Below are 18,464 nucleotides of genomic sequence, written 5' to 3' on the forward strand. Positions count from 1 at the left end.
TTCTTTTCCTATCCTTTTCAGCCTTGTTTAACACCTAGATCTTTCTCTCTCTCTTTTTTTTTTTTTTGAGACAGTCTTGGATCTGTTGCCCAGGCTGAAGTGCAATGGCACAATCTCAGCTCATTGCAACCTCTGCCACCTGGGTTCAAGCGGTTCTCGTGCCTCAGCTTCCCGGGTAGCTGGGATTACAGGCATGTGCCACCAAACCCGGCTAACTTTTGTTTTTTTTTAGTAGAGATGGGGTTTTGCCATGTTGGCCAGGCTGGTCTTGAAATCCTGGCCTCAAGTGATCCCCCTGCCTTGGCCTCCAAAGTGCTGAAATTACAGGCGTAGGCAACTGTGCCCCGCCTGTGTTACCACATAGATCTTTCTTTAGGGCTTCTGCTGGCACTGTGCTATGTGTCTTCCAACTCTTCAACTTAATGCAGGTCAAGGACAAATCTATGGCAATCCTGGATTGTTGTGTTCATGGTAGCAAAGTATGGAGACACAAAAGAGCACTGCTATTCTGTCAGAAGATAAAGAAGTCTGCACCAGCCAGGATCTAGATAGGTATCGCTGTATCCCTCATTTTCAAGTTGCAGTGACAATGTGAAAGAAGATCTTTTTCGACAGAGACAAAGCAGAGAGCCCTCATTATTGGCAGATAAGTCTCCAAATACCCCATGGCAAGTGGAGTACATGACTAAGATGCTCAAACCATTATTCCTTAGATATCCATGAGGTATCTGTGGAGTCCTGGTGTCACCTCTCCCTTGGTGACAGCCTTATCAGTCCATAGCCAAGTCTAGAAAAGGCATCTTGCATAGGTTAAGACTTGCTGGCATTACCTCCAGACCTTTGGTTTTCCACTGAACATAATACTGCCCAATGTGTGGGACCATGAGGAATCAGAGGCAAAGAGACCTTATGTTTTTTTACTTTACAGAAAAAAAGACTGGCTGATGCCCTGAGAGTACTTAAAGAAATAGTCTTTTGCAAACTTAGACCAAGGATGGCAAATAGGTTTCCATCAAGGGCCAAATTCACTCAACTGGTAGTAGCAGTGAGGATCCCTGTTCTGAGAAGGACCTGAGCCCTAAGCTAAAGCGGCAGTGTGACTGAATGGCAATGTCTGCCATGGGTGGACAGCCTGAACCGGGTAGCATATGCATATGTGCTATCACTGGCTTAGACAGGTTTGGGGAGTGAAGAGCACTGGGAGGATTGTTCTTTGTTGATTCTAATCTGAATGCTGCTCACAACACCTAGATCCAGCCTAGAACTCTACTCTGGTTTTGTCCATACTGAAGTTCACATCCTAAATTTCAGTTAAGCTCTGAGAGAATTTCTACTAATAATAAAAATGATGCTGCAAGCTGCTGTTCACTGACTGTTTAATATTATGGTTTGTGAGGAACAGTTTACACATATACTTAATTTTCACAATAACCCTATTGAGAAGGTACCCTCCTTCCAGAGGTGAGGCAATTAGGTTTAGCAGGATGGCTGCATTGCACAATGCTAGGGATATCCTCTCAGTTTAGAGAGGCTAAGGAATGTGTCCATGGTCACACAGGAAATGGTGAAGCTGGAGTGAGAACCACAGTCTGACTTTTCACATGCTAACAGAGTTTTCGTTAAGGAAAAGATGCCCTTAAATATCCTTAAGAAGAGTCTAAGAATGAGCTATTCCTTTCTCACTATGTGAAACATGTTGTTTGGAGCAGGTTAGGGTATCTCTGTTCTTAATTCTCAAGCTTGCTCATAATCTTATTTCATGCACCACAGCATTTCATAACAGACCATTGGTCACTTTCATTTTCAAAATCCATTTAAGTGCAGCTGACCAGAAGCTGTCACGGGTGGAGTAGCAAGTGGGAAGTTCATCAATACAGCCAGGTTTGGAACATGGAGGTTCTTTCCAAGGAGTGGGCATGCTAATGGCAAGAACAGGTCAGGGTGAAAGTCAGCTCATCTACCAGAAGAGTCGCCCCTGTGTCCTTGGGGGAGTCACATGTGAAACACCAGAATGTTAGTATTACCTGGAGAGCAAATGCAATCTACAGTCTGCTTGTGCTTTGCTGGTGGCTCAGGTAGCCTTGCTATCGTATATTAAGAGCTGTGTTCTAAAAAGATATGAGTTGAATTATGTAATTCCATAGGGGATATTCAGACAATGGGCATGGCTTGCAATGTTTAGGACAAACAGAACAGGGAGGCAGAAAGCCTGAAGACACTCCAAACATGCCACATTAAAGCTCACACCTGCCAGGTGCAATGGCTCATGCCTGTAATCCCAGCACTTTGGGAGGCCGAGGCAGGCAGATCTCTTGAGCCCAGGAAATGGGAATGGGAAACATGGCTAAACCCTATCTCTACAGAAAATATATAACATTTAGTTGGGCATGGGGACACGGGCCTGTAGTTCTACCTACTTGAGAGGCTGAGGTGGGACGATCACCTGAGCCCAGGAGATTGAGACTGCAGTGAGCCATGACTGTACTACTGCATTCCAGCCTGGGCGACAGAGTGAGACCCTGTCTCAAAAAAGCAAAGCAAGCTAACACTCAAACTCAAGTCTGCATGGGTGCTCCTGGCCAATCTCTGGGTTCAGAAGTTCTTCTGAAAACAAGTAGTGGGCAGGTCTGTGTGAGGTCATCTTTAGTTTGTCAAGAAATTATCTGCTTGTCTGTAGACACTGCCAAATTAGGCTTTCAGACGGAAGTTAATAGACTTCACAGTAAGGTATTTCACCTGAAAAATAAAAATTCTGAGCTGCTTTTCTTCAGACCTTTGTTATTAAAAATATTAGCTTCCATCTTTTGTTTTTTTTTTTTAGAGAATACTCACCAAAGCTCAAGAAGCAGTGACTATTCAGGATGATTGAAGAGGTAAGAGAAACCAGGAATTGTTACTAGGAGCATCTGATATATCTAAATGAAATAAATGGCACCCAGCTCTCCTAGCACAAACCCTACCTTTTGGGGGAGAGTCCAGCAGTCTCTTCCTCCTGATAACATTTTTCCATTTGTTCTACGTCACAGGCCCTACATAACTATAAAAGGGGGAGACCAGGAGACTCAATGTGCCTGCCATAGGAATGGCTCATTAAGAATATCATTTCATGTCAGATGGGTGGACTGTATCGAATACCGTGAGTGGCCAGGGTTCTGCTTAGCCAGGCACTGTTTCATGACCTTATGTGATCCAGTATATGCATCCTCCAATGGCAGTCATGACCCAGCCTCAGTTGAGATGAGGCATAAAGTAAGTACTGTGGACCGTTTAAACAGAAAAAATGCAAGAGGAAATAACGTATGAGGCTTTTACATCTTTACTCTGGGCTGAGCTGGGTCAGACCTAAACATGAAGAGGAAAAGTGAGTGCCAGGAGACTTGGAACTGCTAAGGTTTCTATTGCTTCTACTTGGGGGGAAAAGTGAAACTGTCAGTTCTAAGGACTATATGTCTTTCTCCCTCCCCGCCCCCCGCTTTTTTTTTTTTTTTTTTTTTGATAAGAACAACAGTAAGAAAAACAAATTGATCTGACAGAGAAAACATAAAACTCTCTTAAGAAGAGTTTACTATAGTAGGGACTCATTCCCTAGGGGAAGGAAAGGGAAGCTTCAGCTGAAAAGGATTTTCTTCCCTGGACTAGAATTACATCCTTGAGGCCTTCCTACGTGTCCCAAGGAGGCCAAATCTCTTGTGGTCCTAAACTAGTCCTTATCCCAACGGCCATCCTGGGATAGCAACACTAGCCTCTGGAGGGCAGTGAGGCCTATCAGACCTACACCAGTCAGCCTGTATGACATAATTACAGGTTGTAGGATCTTGGCCAAGCCAATGAAAAATTAGGCGCAGTACCTATTTCAGAATGGATGCAATTCTATGCTTGACTGGCTATGAAAGTTCTAAGGAGAAGAATAGGGAAACAGCTGAGCTGAGCCAGCAGCTTTGCAGAGAGGAATCCCACTGGAGCCGGCACAGTGTTGGCACCTATCAGCACATGCTGCTTAACTCACTTGGGAAAGGCCACCAGTGACTGGAGACTCGGCTACTTCCAGACATTAAAAGCTGCTAGGGGAAGTCCAGCAGTCAAGGGAAGAAAGGCAATGGGGCAGCGTCCCCCACTGTATATTTCTACCTCAACTCTTCTCCTTGTGATGCCACTTTCATTTGAGGGCCCTCCCTCTAGGGCTTTTGGAAGTACTTGGCAAAGGGCCAGGAACCCAGAAGTGAAGGGGCTGTAATAGACAGATAACAACCTGGTATTCACGCAGAGCTTACAGCCCATCTCCAAACAGGAATTAGTTGACCTGAACTTCAAAATTAACTCTTTACTCATTTAACAGTCTAGTCCACAAAACAGACACATACCAGGGAGGGAGAGATTACTTAGACTATGTACAGAGAGTGAAGGGGCATGGTTTCTATTTGAACACTAAACATTTTTCAAAACATTCAACATTATCTCATTACCTTTAAATATACTGGCTGGAAAGACAGGGAGACCCAGGCAGGTCATGGTCCTGTAGTAAGTGCACAGTCAGATTTTGGCTATAGACTTTTTCAATGAGAAGTTGCTGAATTAGCAGCCATGTGTCCAGCTTCAATACTTCAAAAAAGTTTTCCTCCCACCCTGATAAATGCCGAGCTTGGAGAGCTTTCCTAAAGAACCATAAAGGACAAAAGAACAGGCCTTCTTCCCATTCTCTAGAATTAGGTCACAGGGAATCAATTTGATATGACAAATATTTATTTATTATTGAGTATCTCTTATATACTAGGCACTGGAGTACAAAGACAAAACATGGTTCCTGTCTGTGAGGAGCTTACAAGCTAGTGGGGAGAGACTTGGGTCATAGATCCCTTCTGTACTATTGGTAAGTGCACAACAGTTGTATGCACAGGGTGCTGTGGGAACTGATGAAAGGATCTCTCACCCTGGGAGAGCAAGGATATCTCAGCCTGGGAGACCAAGGGAAGGCTTCCAAGAAAAGGTGATGCACCTTCTAGAATAGGAGTGAACAGGAAAGCAAGCAAGAGGGACGACTGATGTGCTGGGCGGAGAGCATAAGTCTACCTAGAGATGGGAGAGATAAAATGTAATGGTATACATGACGAACTGCCAGTATAACAGGTCCATTCTGATAAGGCATGAAGTATGAAGTGAGTGGGGGTGGTGAGACACAAAGTTGGAGAAGTAATCAAGAATATATGTAAACTGACATGAGACTTTATCCCAGAGGCAATGGGGAGTTATATTTTTTAAGGAAAGGAAACTACACAGTCAGATTTGTCTTTTAAGAGAGATTAGATATAGGAATATAGACACACAGAGAAAATGGGAAAAGTAAGGCCCACAAAAATCAGATAGCAGATGAAGCAGACATCAGACAATCAACAGACACAGAAGCTGTGGCAAGAGCAGAGTAAATATTTAGGGAAGGTGTGGTCACAGAAAATCCTCCAAATTCCTCTGTAGTCTTGCAGGATCAGAATCCATGCCTTATAGAAGACTGACTCTTAGTCAATGTGGGACCTTCAGGGAAGTCCTGTGCTATTCCTTTAACAAGTTCCAGATATTCTATGGTTGAAAAATGGTTAAATATGACTAAAAGAACTATTGCCTTCTAAAAGCAAAACTGGCAAGATTAAGGAGAAAAAGCATTTGATTTGGAATGCAGATATTTGAATTTTAGTCTATGTCTTACCACTAGCTCTGTTGCTGTACATTTTGGTTTCGTGAATTGTAAAACAGGGATAATATTTTGCTTATAGGTTTGCTATTGGATTAAAATGAAATATTATGCATGAAAACACCTTTAAAACGAGAAAGTGCTATATAAAATTAAAGTCAGATCACTATTAAGACAGGAATTTTTCTTATCTAAGCCCTCTTCAAAGAATATGGCCTTTAAGAACAAACTGTTGAAATTAAAGACCATTGGTGGGTGATGAACTGTCAAGCATGTGTCAGGAGGTGAGAAAGGCCTTAGCCTCCAAACAGCCTTTAAAAGCTTGTAGGATGAGAGAGCTATTTAGAAAGCTGACCATAACATGTTACGTTTTTCCTGGGCAGTGGCTAACATAATCTAGAATAAGGGGGCTTTGTGAAAATAAATGAAATATCGCCGGAGAGCCTGCTTGCTTTTCCAGCAGGTAGTTATTAGTGGCTCACCAAGGGTTCCCAAGGGACACGACAATCAGGGAGAGTCAGGAGGGTGGGTTGCACTGGATTCACCCTCACCGGGTGTCCTTTACTTTCTTGGAATTCCCCGTGGCTTGAACTGTCCTCATCCCTTTGATTCAGAGATATATTTTGCCAGTGTTCCCTCTCCTGTGAGTCTCCTCTCCTCGACAGGGAAGGAGCCTGCGCAGACAGATGGAATGGGACGGACTAAGAGAGCACATACCACAGCGCTTGTGGGGTGATGTAGGGAAAAGACCAAGGGCACGGGAAGGACAGAGGTTGAGATAAACTTGAAACTGCTTAGAGAAGTTTATCTATTTCAGACAGGATACAGCACACTTGGAGCTACGATGAAGGAAATGAAATCACTTTTTCTTTTATTCTAAGTTTTCTTTCTCAGACATACACCCCTTCATAAATACACACCAATATTCACGGCTGAGGCCACATTCCCCTGAAACATAAATACATTTTTTTCCAACAGCAACAGTTACCTGTAATGTTTTTCTGTATCTTTTTTTTTTTTTTTTTTTTTTTTTTAAAGCAGGGAGTAAGGGAGAGAGAGGAAACCCAGGACTGTGCCCTGGCCACTGCAGCCTGCAGAATGAGCTCCCCAGGGGTACATCCTCCCTTTTAATGCCAGCAGGGAGAAGGGAAATAGGTCAAGGCAGCAGGCTGAGTTTTCAGCTGGGGCTGTCCAGCATGAGGACATCATTTTTCAGGCAGCAGCAAAGAGCAATTCTTATGTCTCAGAGAGGACAAAGGGGTCATCGAAAAAGGCCTTGGAAATGATCACCAAACCCACATACATTGCCCCTGTCCTCAGAAACTGCACCTCCTACAGCCTGGAACTGTGAAGAGAGTTAAACTGTGACACAGCTCTCTTTAAATAATACCTTAGGGCCCTTTCTCTAAGAGTTCGGGTTTCTCCAACACAGCAGTGAAAACACTGCTGTGCAGGCAGCAACTGGTCAGTGAGTATGTGCTGGCTAGCTGCCTTTTGAAAGAAAGTGAGAAGATATCTGAAATCACTGTTTTATTCAGAACAAGGGCCACAAAAAGGAAAGGATGGCTTGGGATTGCTACGTCAGTGTTTTAGACAGGAACACTAAGGCAGAAAAGAATCACATATCCAGGACCACATAAAAACTGGAGTGTGAAAACCTAGGAGTTTACACTTTCAAGACAGTTATCTACCCATTAGCTAACGGTATCTCTCATCACTACTTCTGGGGGATGCTAGTAACGGGCATAGCTCCCCATCTGGGAAATCACACCAGATCTTCTTGTCCTTGACTGTGTGACAGGGAACTGCCTTAAAGAGTCAGATGTATGTGGGGCATGGGTCACCAAGCACATGCTATCCAATGGGACATGGCACTCAGCTCATAGTCACAGCTAAAGCCAACAGACACAATAATGTCATGCAGTCCAGCCTCAACGGCAGTGGACAGGACAGCCAACTTAAATTTTCAGGGCTATTACAAGCCATTTAAACCCAATTCAGCATACCATATACAGCAGTGGTCAGCAACTTTTTTGGTAAAGGGACTGATAGTAAATATTTTAGGCTTTGCAAGCCATATAGCCTCTGTCACAACTACACAACTCAGCTGTTATAGTGTGAAAGCAGCTATAGATAATACATGAAAGAATTAGCATGGTCGTGTTTCAATAAAATTTTATTGTAAAAACTGGCAGTGGCACAGATTTGCCCACCTGTGCTAAATACTAGTGGAGCCAGGCTAGAAAGAAATGCTGAGCTTACTCTGTGTGTGTGTGTGTGTTTGAGTAAAAGTGTGATCGCCATTTGAGAGTTCCTTGGCTGCTTTGGGCGTCAAGGTCAGAAAACCAGGTAATGGCACAGTGTCTCACTTACTGTTCTTCCTGTACTGGGCCTGGCAGCACCACCAGAATGGCCAGACCACTGAGCTGGAATTGCCTTCCCAGATTTCCAACTCAGGTAAAAGAGTAAAAGCCAACAGAAACCAATAGCTAAGGAGGAGCCACATGTAAAATGATGGTGTAAAAGAAGAAATGCAATGTAAGGGGGCAGGAGAGAAGTCACAAAAAGGAGCTGAGGGGTGGCCAGAAATGTCAGTAGCTCTATGCTGACTAGTGTCACTGTAAAACAAATTTAAGGAAAGAAGCAATACGAGGCCTCAAGATAATGGGAGCCGCCAGGAAATGGAGATAAAAGACTTGTCTAAAGCTTGAGAGCTCCACATGAAGATATGAGACAGAAAGACTATAATTCAGGCAGGAATTCCTGCATGGCCCACCTAAAGCCAGGACAGTGCACTTATAAATATGCCATCATTTTATCAGTGCCAGGCACCCTGCATGCCAGCTTCCTGTCCTCTCCCTGGTAGAAAGCTGGCCTAAGGGCAGTCACCGTTACACAGCCCCTCTCCTCTCAGTATCTTCCTCTGGTCAGTTTATGGTTTCACATAGGGAAGTCCAACTTGATGACCTGGCCTCTGCGGGATCACATGAAGGGGCCCAGGAAGTACTTTGAAATCCTAAAATCTGTGGGATTCATCTTTCCTAGGATAATGCAGATTTACGGTAACCAAGGAAAGCATGCAGGAGACAGAGAAATTCTGACCAAAGAAAAGATATGAACAAAAATTTAAAACTTTAAAGGGAAGGGATGGGGCAGGGCCAAGGACAATCACGTCTTCAAAATACCTGGTTATGGCCATGCATGGTGGCTCATGCCTGTAATCCCAGAACTTTTGGGAGGCCAAGGTGGGCGGATCACTAGGCAAGGAGATCGAGACCATCCTGGCCAACATGGTGAAGCCCTGTCTCTACTAAAAATACAAAAATTAGCTGGGCATGGTGGTGCGCGCCTGTAGTCCCAGCTACTCGGGGAGGCTGAGGCAGGAGAATTGCCTGAACACAGGAGGCGGAGGTTGCGGTGAGCCGAGATCGCGCCATTGCACTCCAGCCTGGATAACAAGAGCGAAACTCCGTCTCAAAAAACAAAACAAAACAAAAACCTGGTTATCCGAGCTAAAACTCATGATCAAGGGAACAGGTAGAAGGTGCAAAAAACCAGTTCAACTGTGGTCATCCCAGCAGTGGCTCAGCTCCAGGAGAGTTCTTGCACTGTTGTGCACTGTGGGCACGACAGAGGCTGCCTGGAAGGTAAGAGCTGCATGAGGTGGGAGGTCGTGGGTCCACACTCAGGCATCCATGCCTTGCTCAGGACTTCTGCTGAGGGCACGAAGGACCTCTGCATCTAGGAGTACCAATGCACTGGGACTTTCCTCTTCCGCTAGATCTTTGTGGGGTGAGGGGAGTAGAACAAAGAGAAGCATTCCTCAAGACAACTTATGAAATAAAAATGGAGGCACTAACTAGGTAAAAGTAAATGAATAAGCCTATAACAAAACACAAACCTCTCCATTCCTACACTGTTCAGAAAACAGTTTCATACATAATAAAAGGGAAATGTTCAGGACAGTAGGCAATGACTGGAACTTTTAGTCAAAATTTTAAATTATTCAGTTTAGTCCATACTCACATTTTCTCAGTAAAAAGAACTTTCAAAACAGCCAGCCCAAGTGATCATATAAGCATCTAAGAAAATGCAGAAAGGTTCTTACTGAGACCTTCAACCTAGGGATATGAAAGATTGGGCCATTATAATCAAGAAAGATCAACTCTGGATTAGAGAAAGGATCTGCAAACTCAATTACACGCCAAAAGCACCAAAGAGTTTCCTCAAAGAAACTGGGAAAAATTTTTGTCTTTTTCAACAGTCAAGTATTAGCAAATATAAGACAAACATAAGCTCACAATAACTATGGGAGAGTAAAAGAGCTTTGGGCCACGCACTTCTTTTAGTGGTCAGTATTCTCTTTGACCCTCTGGTACTTTTGGATCTCATGATGGGCCAGAAATATGATCAAGAAGAAAGGTGGCTGGGAATACAACAGTTGAAAAAGAAAGGGAAAGAAACTTTAGGAGATGTGAAACAATCAGAAGACAACAATGGTGAGAAATTTGACTTAGTAAATGATGAGCATGCCACCAACAAATGTCTTGGGCAATCCAATGAAGGGATTTCCTTCCTCCATCCAAAGCACAACAAACAAACAAAAATCTGTTGCTGCATCCTTGGCAATGTCTTTAAGTTATGAATTTGGACAGACTCACCTGCTTTTATCAACATAGTTACTTTGCAGTTCATTATCCAAAGGCCGGCAAAATTAGAAGGAAATTCTACAACATCTGCCGCATCCACTTAATCCCTGGGCCACTTCAAAAATTGCAACAGGCACTTACAGACAACTGGAGTGTTTGGATTCTCTAAATACTTCTCTTGCACGGGTTATCTTTCATTGATAACAATTCAGGCGGCATTGTGTAACTACAGAATGGGAGACGGGGAAGCACCTTCCACGTCAATATAAGGATTTTTACTTCGCAAACATCTTCATAAGCATCTTAACAAAAATATCTTTGTAAAAAATAAAATAGAGGGCAATGTGAATCTGATGATACAATTAAGCCCCCCAATCCTCCAACCATTGTGTGGATAGCCAACAAAACAGATGTGATACCCAGATTGTTGTAGCTGATGTTTGGGAAATGGAACTGAGAATTCAGGATTTGTTTGGCCACTCTACTTTCTTTTACAAAATGAGAAGGCAAGTACTAAAGAAATACAAAAGAGGTGGCAATCAACAGTAGTAATACTTCTCTCAAGGACAGGACAGTCTGACATAAGCATCTCAGACTGGCAAGTGTTCTCCTGTTCTCTCACACCTGATATATTTCTTAGCAATTCGGATCAGCTTGAGAGGCTGAAGCTTATCAACAGGTATTTTTATCACTGAGCATCCCAAAGAAGTACATGCATCTGCTCTCAAAGATCTACGAAGACTCATTAGAGAGACAGCCTCTGGGACCCTATAATCTTGTACCTCTGTGAGTATTATGAAAGCTGGAGGACCCTATAGATATGATTGTAAAAGAAATGGGAACAAAGGCAGATCCAAAAATCCTAAGGCTGAGTCAAGCAAAGCTCCTGCTGTTCCTTTCTTGTGCCCACCTAGCAGGACAAATGGCTGGCATACTCCTGGAAAGAAGATGGATCTGTTGACGAAGGCTTGAGCAAAATTAGCAGGTAGAATGGCACCACAGCAGCTGAGATCCTAACTCCTGCCTGCAAGAGCCAGCCCGACAGGCAGAAACAGAAATACAATTAAATTAAGTCAGAAAACCCGCTACAGAAAATGCAATTACTCAAAGATACAAATAAATGTTCAAAGAAAACTGGCCCCTGACAGGGTTAGTCAAGCTTCTAAATCCAGCTGGAGTCAGGCAGCTCAGGCTAATTCACCAAGGAGGAGGAATGCAAAGCTGTAAGCTCTCTGCATCAGGAGCCTGGCTGGCCTGGTGTTCACCACACATCCCAGGCCACCAGTGGAGAGGAGCAATTTGGGGGTGGCTGGCCAATGATGTAGGGCTCAGGGAAATAAGATGTGGGCAGATACAAGAATGGATTATGGATGTGCAAGTCTGAGCAGTAGAAAAAGCAACAGGCTGATCTCTGACATGGCAGACCAAGGAAGCCTTATTTTCTCACCCCTCCTCATAGAAGCAATAGGAAGATGTCCTACCTCTCGCTGCAGCACCAGTTCCTTGGTGAAAAGTGTAGCTTCCTCGCTGAAGGGCTCTCCTTCCTGCACCAAGCCTGGGAGGTTTCGGGCTCCTCTGGGGCATTCAATACCTGTGTCAGGAGAAAAGGAGAATCTGTGATGAAAAGGTACCCACTAGGCCTGCTGTCCAATGAGGACAGTCCCCTGACACCTCCAACGAACCAGCAGGCATTACATCTAACTTCCATCCCTTCTATCTGAGACGAAGACAGAGTCAATGGGAGAAGTGGAGGAGGGCTTTAGTTTTCTCCAGGTAGAAGAAACTAACACTATCACAGCAGCACCAATGGATAGGGGCTCTCAGCCACAGCATCTGGGAATTATGAAGAGCACATGGGGAAAGGAGCCTTCCAAATAAGATGAGCAGGAACTCCTCATCCTGCACTCCTCTAACTTACGGTCCCAGTCTCGCAGCTTGAGCCATCACTTATAGAAATGGCTCCCTCACCTGCTGATATTCCAGCCATTCTGCCTCCTAAGCGCCACTCCCACTGATTCCCGGACATTTTCTCTCCTTACTATCTGACTTTTACAACAAATTCAAAAGGTTTAATTCAGTGTCATTTTCCTCTTCAAATAAGCCTCCCCTCTGAACTCTGGCTGTATTTTGGACAATAGTATCGTCAGCTTTTCATTCAGGATGAGAGAAAAAAAAAAAGCAAACACCTCAGAATACTGATGAAGTATTAGGTGCCCGGAGCCGAAAAGACCCAGCTTCACATCCCAACTCCATCACTTATCAGCTGTGTTACCTTGGTCAAATTACTCACAAAGTCTCAGTTTCCCTACTTGTCAAACAGATATTTTAATATATCCACTACTTAAGGCTGCTGTGTGAACTAGGAGAGGTTATTCAGAATGATGCCTGCCACATGCACAGGTTCACTATATCTTGTTATTATTCTCTATCATCATTATCACTCTTAGCAATTCCCGTGCTCAGAACCTCAAAATCCTCTTTGACCCCCACAACCAACCTGCCGCTGAAGACAGACTCCTATCCTTCATACTGTTTTTGTATCCAACCACAGTATTCTGTGTAAAGTGCTCACTAACCAAATGAGACTGCCTTTTCTTTGAGTCAACCTGTTAATTTTGCGAGTATATTTACCACTAACAGTGGTCATCTGTGACAGACCATGAAATATGCTACATTTTGATATCGAGACTTACAAATATTTTCAAAGAAATTTGCACTGTAGCTGTAATTATGAGGCTACATAATTACACACATAATTCCACAGAAAGTGGAACTGAGCTACGGACATAGGAAACGAAAATGATGAACATCTGGGGGAGTATGCATGGAGTATCTGTGTGTCTCCTCCTGCAGTAAGGCAGAACTAAAAGGTGCTAGCTTTAATTTACAAACAGCCTCAAGGGAATGTACAAGAGATGTGGCATAGGGACAGCAGAAGCAGGGTGTCTCAATGATGGCAAACACCTGGTTGGGGGAGACAAGGTCCCACTGCTGCTAGGACAGAAGGTACACCTCTATGCGCAAATAAAGCTAGGTGCTGTGCTGCTCATGTTTCTGGTCAGGGCACTGATTCAAGATGACAAAGCTCAGAAGAAAGGGAATAGGCTGTATCTTGGGCTTTCAGAAGATGAAGAACAGAGCTTTCTCTCTGAGCCCTAAGGCCTTACAAACGGAATACACCATATCAAATGAAATGCTAGGCCAGGAGAAAGACTGTAGCAGAAGAGCAGCTTGAGGTGGCAGCAGGGCTCACTCTCCCACCCTTGCAAACATGAGACAGATGAAGGCCCCACCCAAGTGTCACATGGCTAAGATCACCAGGGCTGCCTCCTTCCTGGCACTTCGGTGCCAGCCTGCGAGGGAGAAGTGGAACTTATTTTTGTAAGAGACAGCAATAAACTCATGAGCTGGGGAGCCCAAGATTAACCCTGCAGGGAGAGATGAGGCTAGAGAAAAATGGAATGAAAGATGGCCTGTGGTTTTTACAGCATCAGTAGCCAAAAACACTTTTCTTTTTATATCTGCAAACTAAGCAGGAACAAAATCGTCAGAGAGAAAAATAAACAATTCCATTGAACAATCTTGCCACATAACCACAGAAAAAGCATTGTTGCAGAAACAGGCATAATTCTAAAACAAGTGTTCAGTTTGTTTCTGACTCTTAGCAGCCATTTGGGTGGGACAGGACTGGGGTGCTGCTGGGTGGGGCTGCTATGAACCGGGGACTAGAACTGGGATGTAGCTGGGGTACCGCGCTGGGCAGCAGGAACTAAAGGGTTGAATTTTTACTATGAGGGCACAAAAGATTTCTGAGCTTCACTTATTGAGTACCACTCTACTCCTGTCACTCTCTTGGTATTCTGAAATCTCGTGAGGTTGGTCAAGCTACAGAGACTGCTGTAGCACGTTCTGAATCCTGGAGACCACCAAGTGATTAAATTGAGAAAACATGATGGCTTAGTGGGCCCAGGAAGTTAAACACATCAAGCAGAAATATATTCGAAACATTTTTCATGAGATAGTCCTTTGGGCCTCTGGAAACCAAATTCCAACCATTCTTTGCAGACACAACGGCAAAGAAGGGCCTTTGTTTTTATGTTGCTAGTCCACTTCCCAGCAGTTGAGCCCCAGCGCAACAAGAGTAGGAAACTGAAGTAGGCTGCTTCTGTGTCCTTTTTCAAGTGGAAATAAGTAAACATGCATTCACATCCATTCCCGTCAGGCAGAGGCAGAATCTATTCCCAGACTAAGGTGCAAAGTCAAGGCCGGGAGAGCAGGACCGGCTTTATGATATCTAAATGTCTGAGTGTTAAAAATTTGCTGAGCCAAGTTACATCTACAGATAGAAGATACTGCAGATGAGCGTTTTTTTTTTTTTTGAGACGGAGTTTCGCTCGTTACCCAGGCTGGAGTGCAATGGCGCGATCTCGGCTCACCGCAACCTCCGCCTCCTGGGTTCAGGCAATTCTCCTGCCTCAGCCTCCTGAGTAGCTGGGATTACAGGCACGTGCCACCATGCCCAGCTAATTTTTTGTATTAGTAGAGACGGGGTTTCACCATGTTGACCAGGATGGTCTCGATCTCTTGACCTCGTGATCCACCCGCCTCGGCCTCCCAAAGTGCTGGGATTACAGGCTTGAGCCACCGTGCCCGGCCACGTTTTTCAGACTTATTTTGACTATGACCCACATACACATTTACATATGGGTTTAGACACCTGTATATAACGGCTGGAAATCAGAAGCCTTCAATAGACTCCAGAGTTTCAAAATAGTCACATCAGGCAGATTCTGCCAGTGTAGTTATTTAGCTAGGAAGACCATTTCCTGATGTTTTCTTCTCTGCCATCTTGATATTACCTCTGCAGAGCAATATTTATGTATTTATTTATTTATTTGGGGGTGGTTGTTATTGGAGGCCAGCTTAGCAATTATTAAGTTTCCAACAAAACAATGGTTAATCTTGACTATGTATGTTATACTGACAGTCTTTCTTCTGTTCACCATTTCATTAACGAAAAAAAACAAGATGTTTATGAAACTGAATTGATTTAAGACCTCTAGTCGGGCAAACACTCAGTTTGAAAAACACTGGTATAGACTGAGGTGTAAAGACAGAAGGCTGGAAGGACAGGACAGGCCCTGGTGGCTTTCTTGTAGAGTTAAAAAACAGTTCCAACTGAGGGTTTATCCAGTTTCTAGACCTGCTTTTGTGTACTAAGAGACCAAGGAACAGGGCAAAAAATATGCTGTCCACTGACAGAGAGGAGACCACACAAATGTTAACATTCTAAAGCCAAACAGTCAGTTGCTGCTGAAAGCCAGGTGAAGGCACATGCTACCAGTGAGCAGAGTCCTGCTCTGCCCTCCTCTCCTAAGAGCTCAGGGAGCAAATCAGCCCAATCCATGCTGCACCTTTCCTCAAGCAACGCCTGCACTGCTGGGCTGGTGATGCAATAAAATGGACGTTTAGAAAAAAAAAAAAAGTTAAAGAAAACAGATAAAGGGAAAGAAAGTTGGATTCTCAGCAAACCCAAGGCTGCTGATGCTCAGCTGGGCAGGCTGATAGGCAGCAATGGAGCACTCCCAAGCCACGGAGGGCCTTGGACTGTAAATACGAAGTGAGGTATCACCGGAGCTGCAGAAGTTCTCCCCAGCCAGTTGAGGAAGTGCCTGGCTAGATCCTGCATGTTACCACTAATAGCTGTCTTTTCTGATAACATACCAGTGCAGTGCTGCCTGCTGATAAGGATATATTAACTCAGCTGTGCCTCAAATGCCACAGGTGCAAGTGAAGTAACCAAGCTCACCTCTGAAACAAGCACTTAAAGAAACACATTATTTTGTTTTAATAAAACAAAACACTATACCTAAAAAAAAAAAAAAAAAAAAAACCCAAGAATTCTTGAGCATTTTCCTTCCCTATTATGAGATGTGCCAGAACAAAGACAGATCCCCCATGGGGGAACTCAGCTGATTTCCACAAGGGCAGGCACAGGAGAGGCAGGTAAGACAAACTGCCTGATCCACCTCCTGCTCCATGTGGCTCCTGCTCCTGACCTCTTTCAAACTCTACATGTCCATCTGCCTATAAGTAAAAACTCATTATTTTTCACACCTTTTCTAAACTTTCTGGGATATGAATGGTTGACCACGGCTATTTGAAACAAAATGAAATAAAGTAAAAAGAGGTTTTTGCTTGACTTTGTAGTTTAGGAAGAGAAAATTCATTGTTCGCCATCAGCACATCATGATTCTGGTTTCTGCTCTGTCATTGACAGAATATTAAACTTATCCAGGCCTCATGGTCTCTGTTTATAAAATAACAGATATGCAAGGCCTTCTCTGGACACAAAATCTTCCCATTTTGGTTATGACCTTTTGAGATTCCTCACCCAAGCTTTGACTCATGGAGTACAAAATATGAAACTTAAAATGCTGGGCTATGGAGCAATCATTCTATTAAAAAATTATACATTTAGAGACATTGACTAACTAGGTCAATTAACACAAACACTCTGGTCAGACAGCTTTGGAACAAGAAGTACAAATTCTTGTTAATGACAAGATAATAGGCTCTGTAAGATATTCTACTGATGGCTACGTGAAACTATGTATCGCTCTGAGTATTTATACTCTTTGTCAAGTTTTATGATAACTAAGCCTCAGGACTCAAAATGTGTTCACTTTTTCTTTATTGGGCAGTGGGAGCTAAGGGAAGTGTGACAAATTGGCCTTGGCTGGAAGTATGTGACAGCTTCCCAATGGCATTTATTCTGGCGTAAGAGACCAGGCATTAGCTGAAGGAGACAAAACTCAAGTGGAAACAATAAACAGTTTGAAGGATTAGTCAGTGGTGTCTACGGTACGCCCACTGTGTTCTCACTACTGCATCAGACAGCACAGTGGGAAGGGCACAGAAGGCATGCAGGACATGCCTTGTGTCCACAGAGGATACTGAAAAATCCACCAGCTCACCTAGCAGACCCCCACCCCAGTTTAACTAATACTTGCCAATGTCTACCCTGGATCAGGAAGATGAGGATTGTTGTGGAAGATGAGGATTCAATGATGAAAACACTTTGTGCTCATGAAGTTAATTACCAGCTAGGAAAGATTATTTTCCTCTACTATTGTATGAGATATGTTACTGGTGACTGGATTTGCCGTTTGGCCTGTATGTTGCAGAATGTTGAGAAATAGTACGTGGCTGGGCATGGTGGCTCATGCCTGTAATCCCAGCACTCTGGGAGGCCGAGGCGGGCAGATCACTTGAGGACAGACCAGCCTGGCCAACATGGTGAAATCCTGCCTCTACTAAATATACAAAAATTGGCTGGGTGTGGTGGCGTGTGCCTGTAGTCCCAGCAACTGGGGAGGCTGAGGCAGTAGAATCGCTTGAATGACAGAGGTGGAGGTTGCTGTGCGAGATTGCACCACTGTACTCCAGACTGGGTGACAGAGCGAGACTCTATCTCATTTGAAAAAAAAAAAAAGTACATGATAGATAATTGGATTATGTTAGGCAGATGCATGTATGGCTAGGAAGCTGTTGGCAGAATGTAGTGGACAAGTCAATCACAGGGCTTAACAGGACACATCCCTCCTCACTAAGGAGACAGCCTTGGGCAGCTATGCTTTGTAGCACATGACCCTGACCTCTGTTCTCTCCACACACCACAAGCTGGGAATGGGAAGTCAGAGCAGGAGATGGGGAATGGCAGGGAGGGGAGGGAGTGGTGCTGCACCAACTTCAAGGGTAGCAATGTGCAGTTAGGCCAGTAATAGGAAAAACAGCTCTGTTCAAACAGATATGGTAGATGGCAGGTGAGCTAATAAGAGTCTCTTTCTGGAATTTGAACTGAGCAGCGTTTAAAACATAAGCCCAGCAGCAGCCAGAGGAAAAAGGCAATGAGCAGAGGGGATGAACTGGCATTAACATTGGAGATCTACAGTGAAGTCCCTGGAGCAATCTCAGACTCAGAATCACCCCAGTTTCCAGGATCTGTGACACCTGACCCTACCTACAATTATATTAGATTTTCATGGATATTCCTCTGCTCTCTCTCCTCACTGACACTGTAAGCCAATCTGTGAGGATCTGGTACTTTCAACCAAAATAAAACTAAAACT

General features: G+C 44.0%; 1 protein-coding gene across 1 annotated transcript in view; it reads right to left on the minus strand.

The window, feature by feature from the left end:
• The window catches only part of SND1 (staphylococcal nuclease and tudor domain containing 1), a 444,881-nt gene that overhangs the window by 91,000 nt on the left and 335,417 nt on the right, over positions 1-18,464 (minus strand). Inside the window, exon 16 of the mRNA XM_012473984.2 lies at positions 11,814-11,923. Coding sequence (XP_012329407.2) covers positions 11,814-11,923 — 110 coding nt within the window. The remainder of the gene's footprint in view (positions 1-11,813; positions 11,924-18,464) is intronic.

This window comes from Aotus nancymaae, unplaced genomic scaffold (assembly GCF_030222135.1).
Source record: "Aotus nancymaae isolate 86718 unplaced genomic scaffold, 86718_ANA_hifiasm-v0.15.2.pri h1tg000002l, whole genome shotgun sequence".
Classification (NCBI taxonomy): Eukaryota; Metazoa; Chordata; class Mammalia; order Primates; family Aotidae; genus Aotus; species Aotus nancymaae.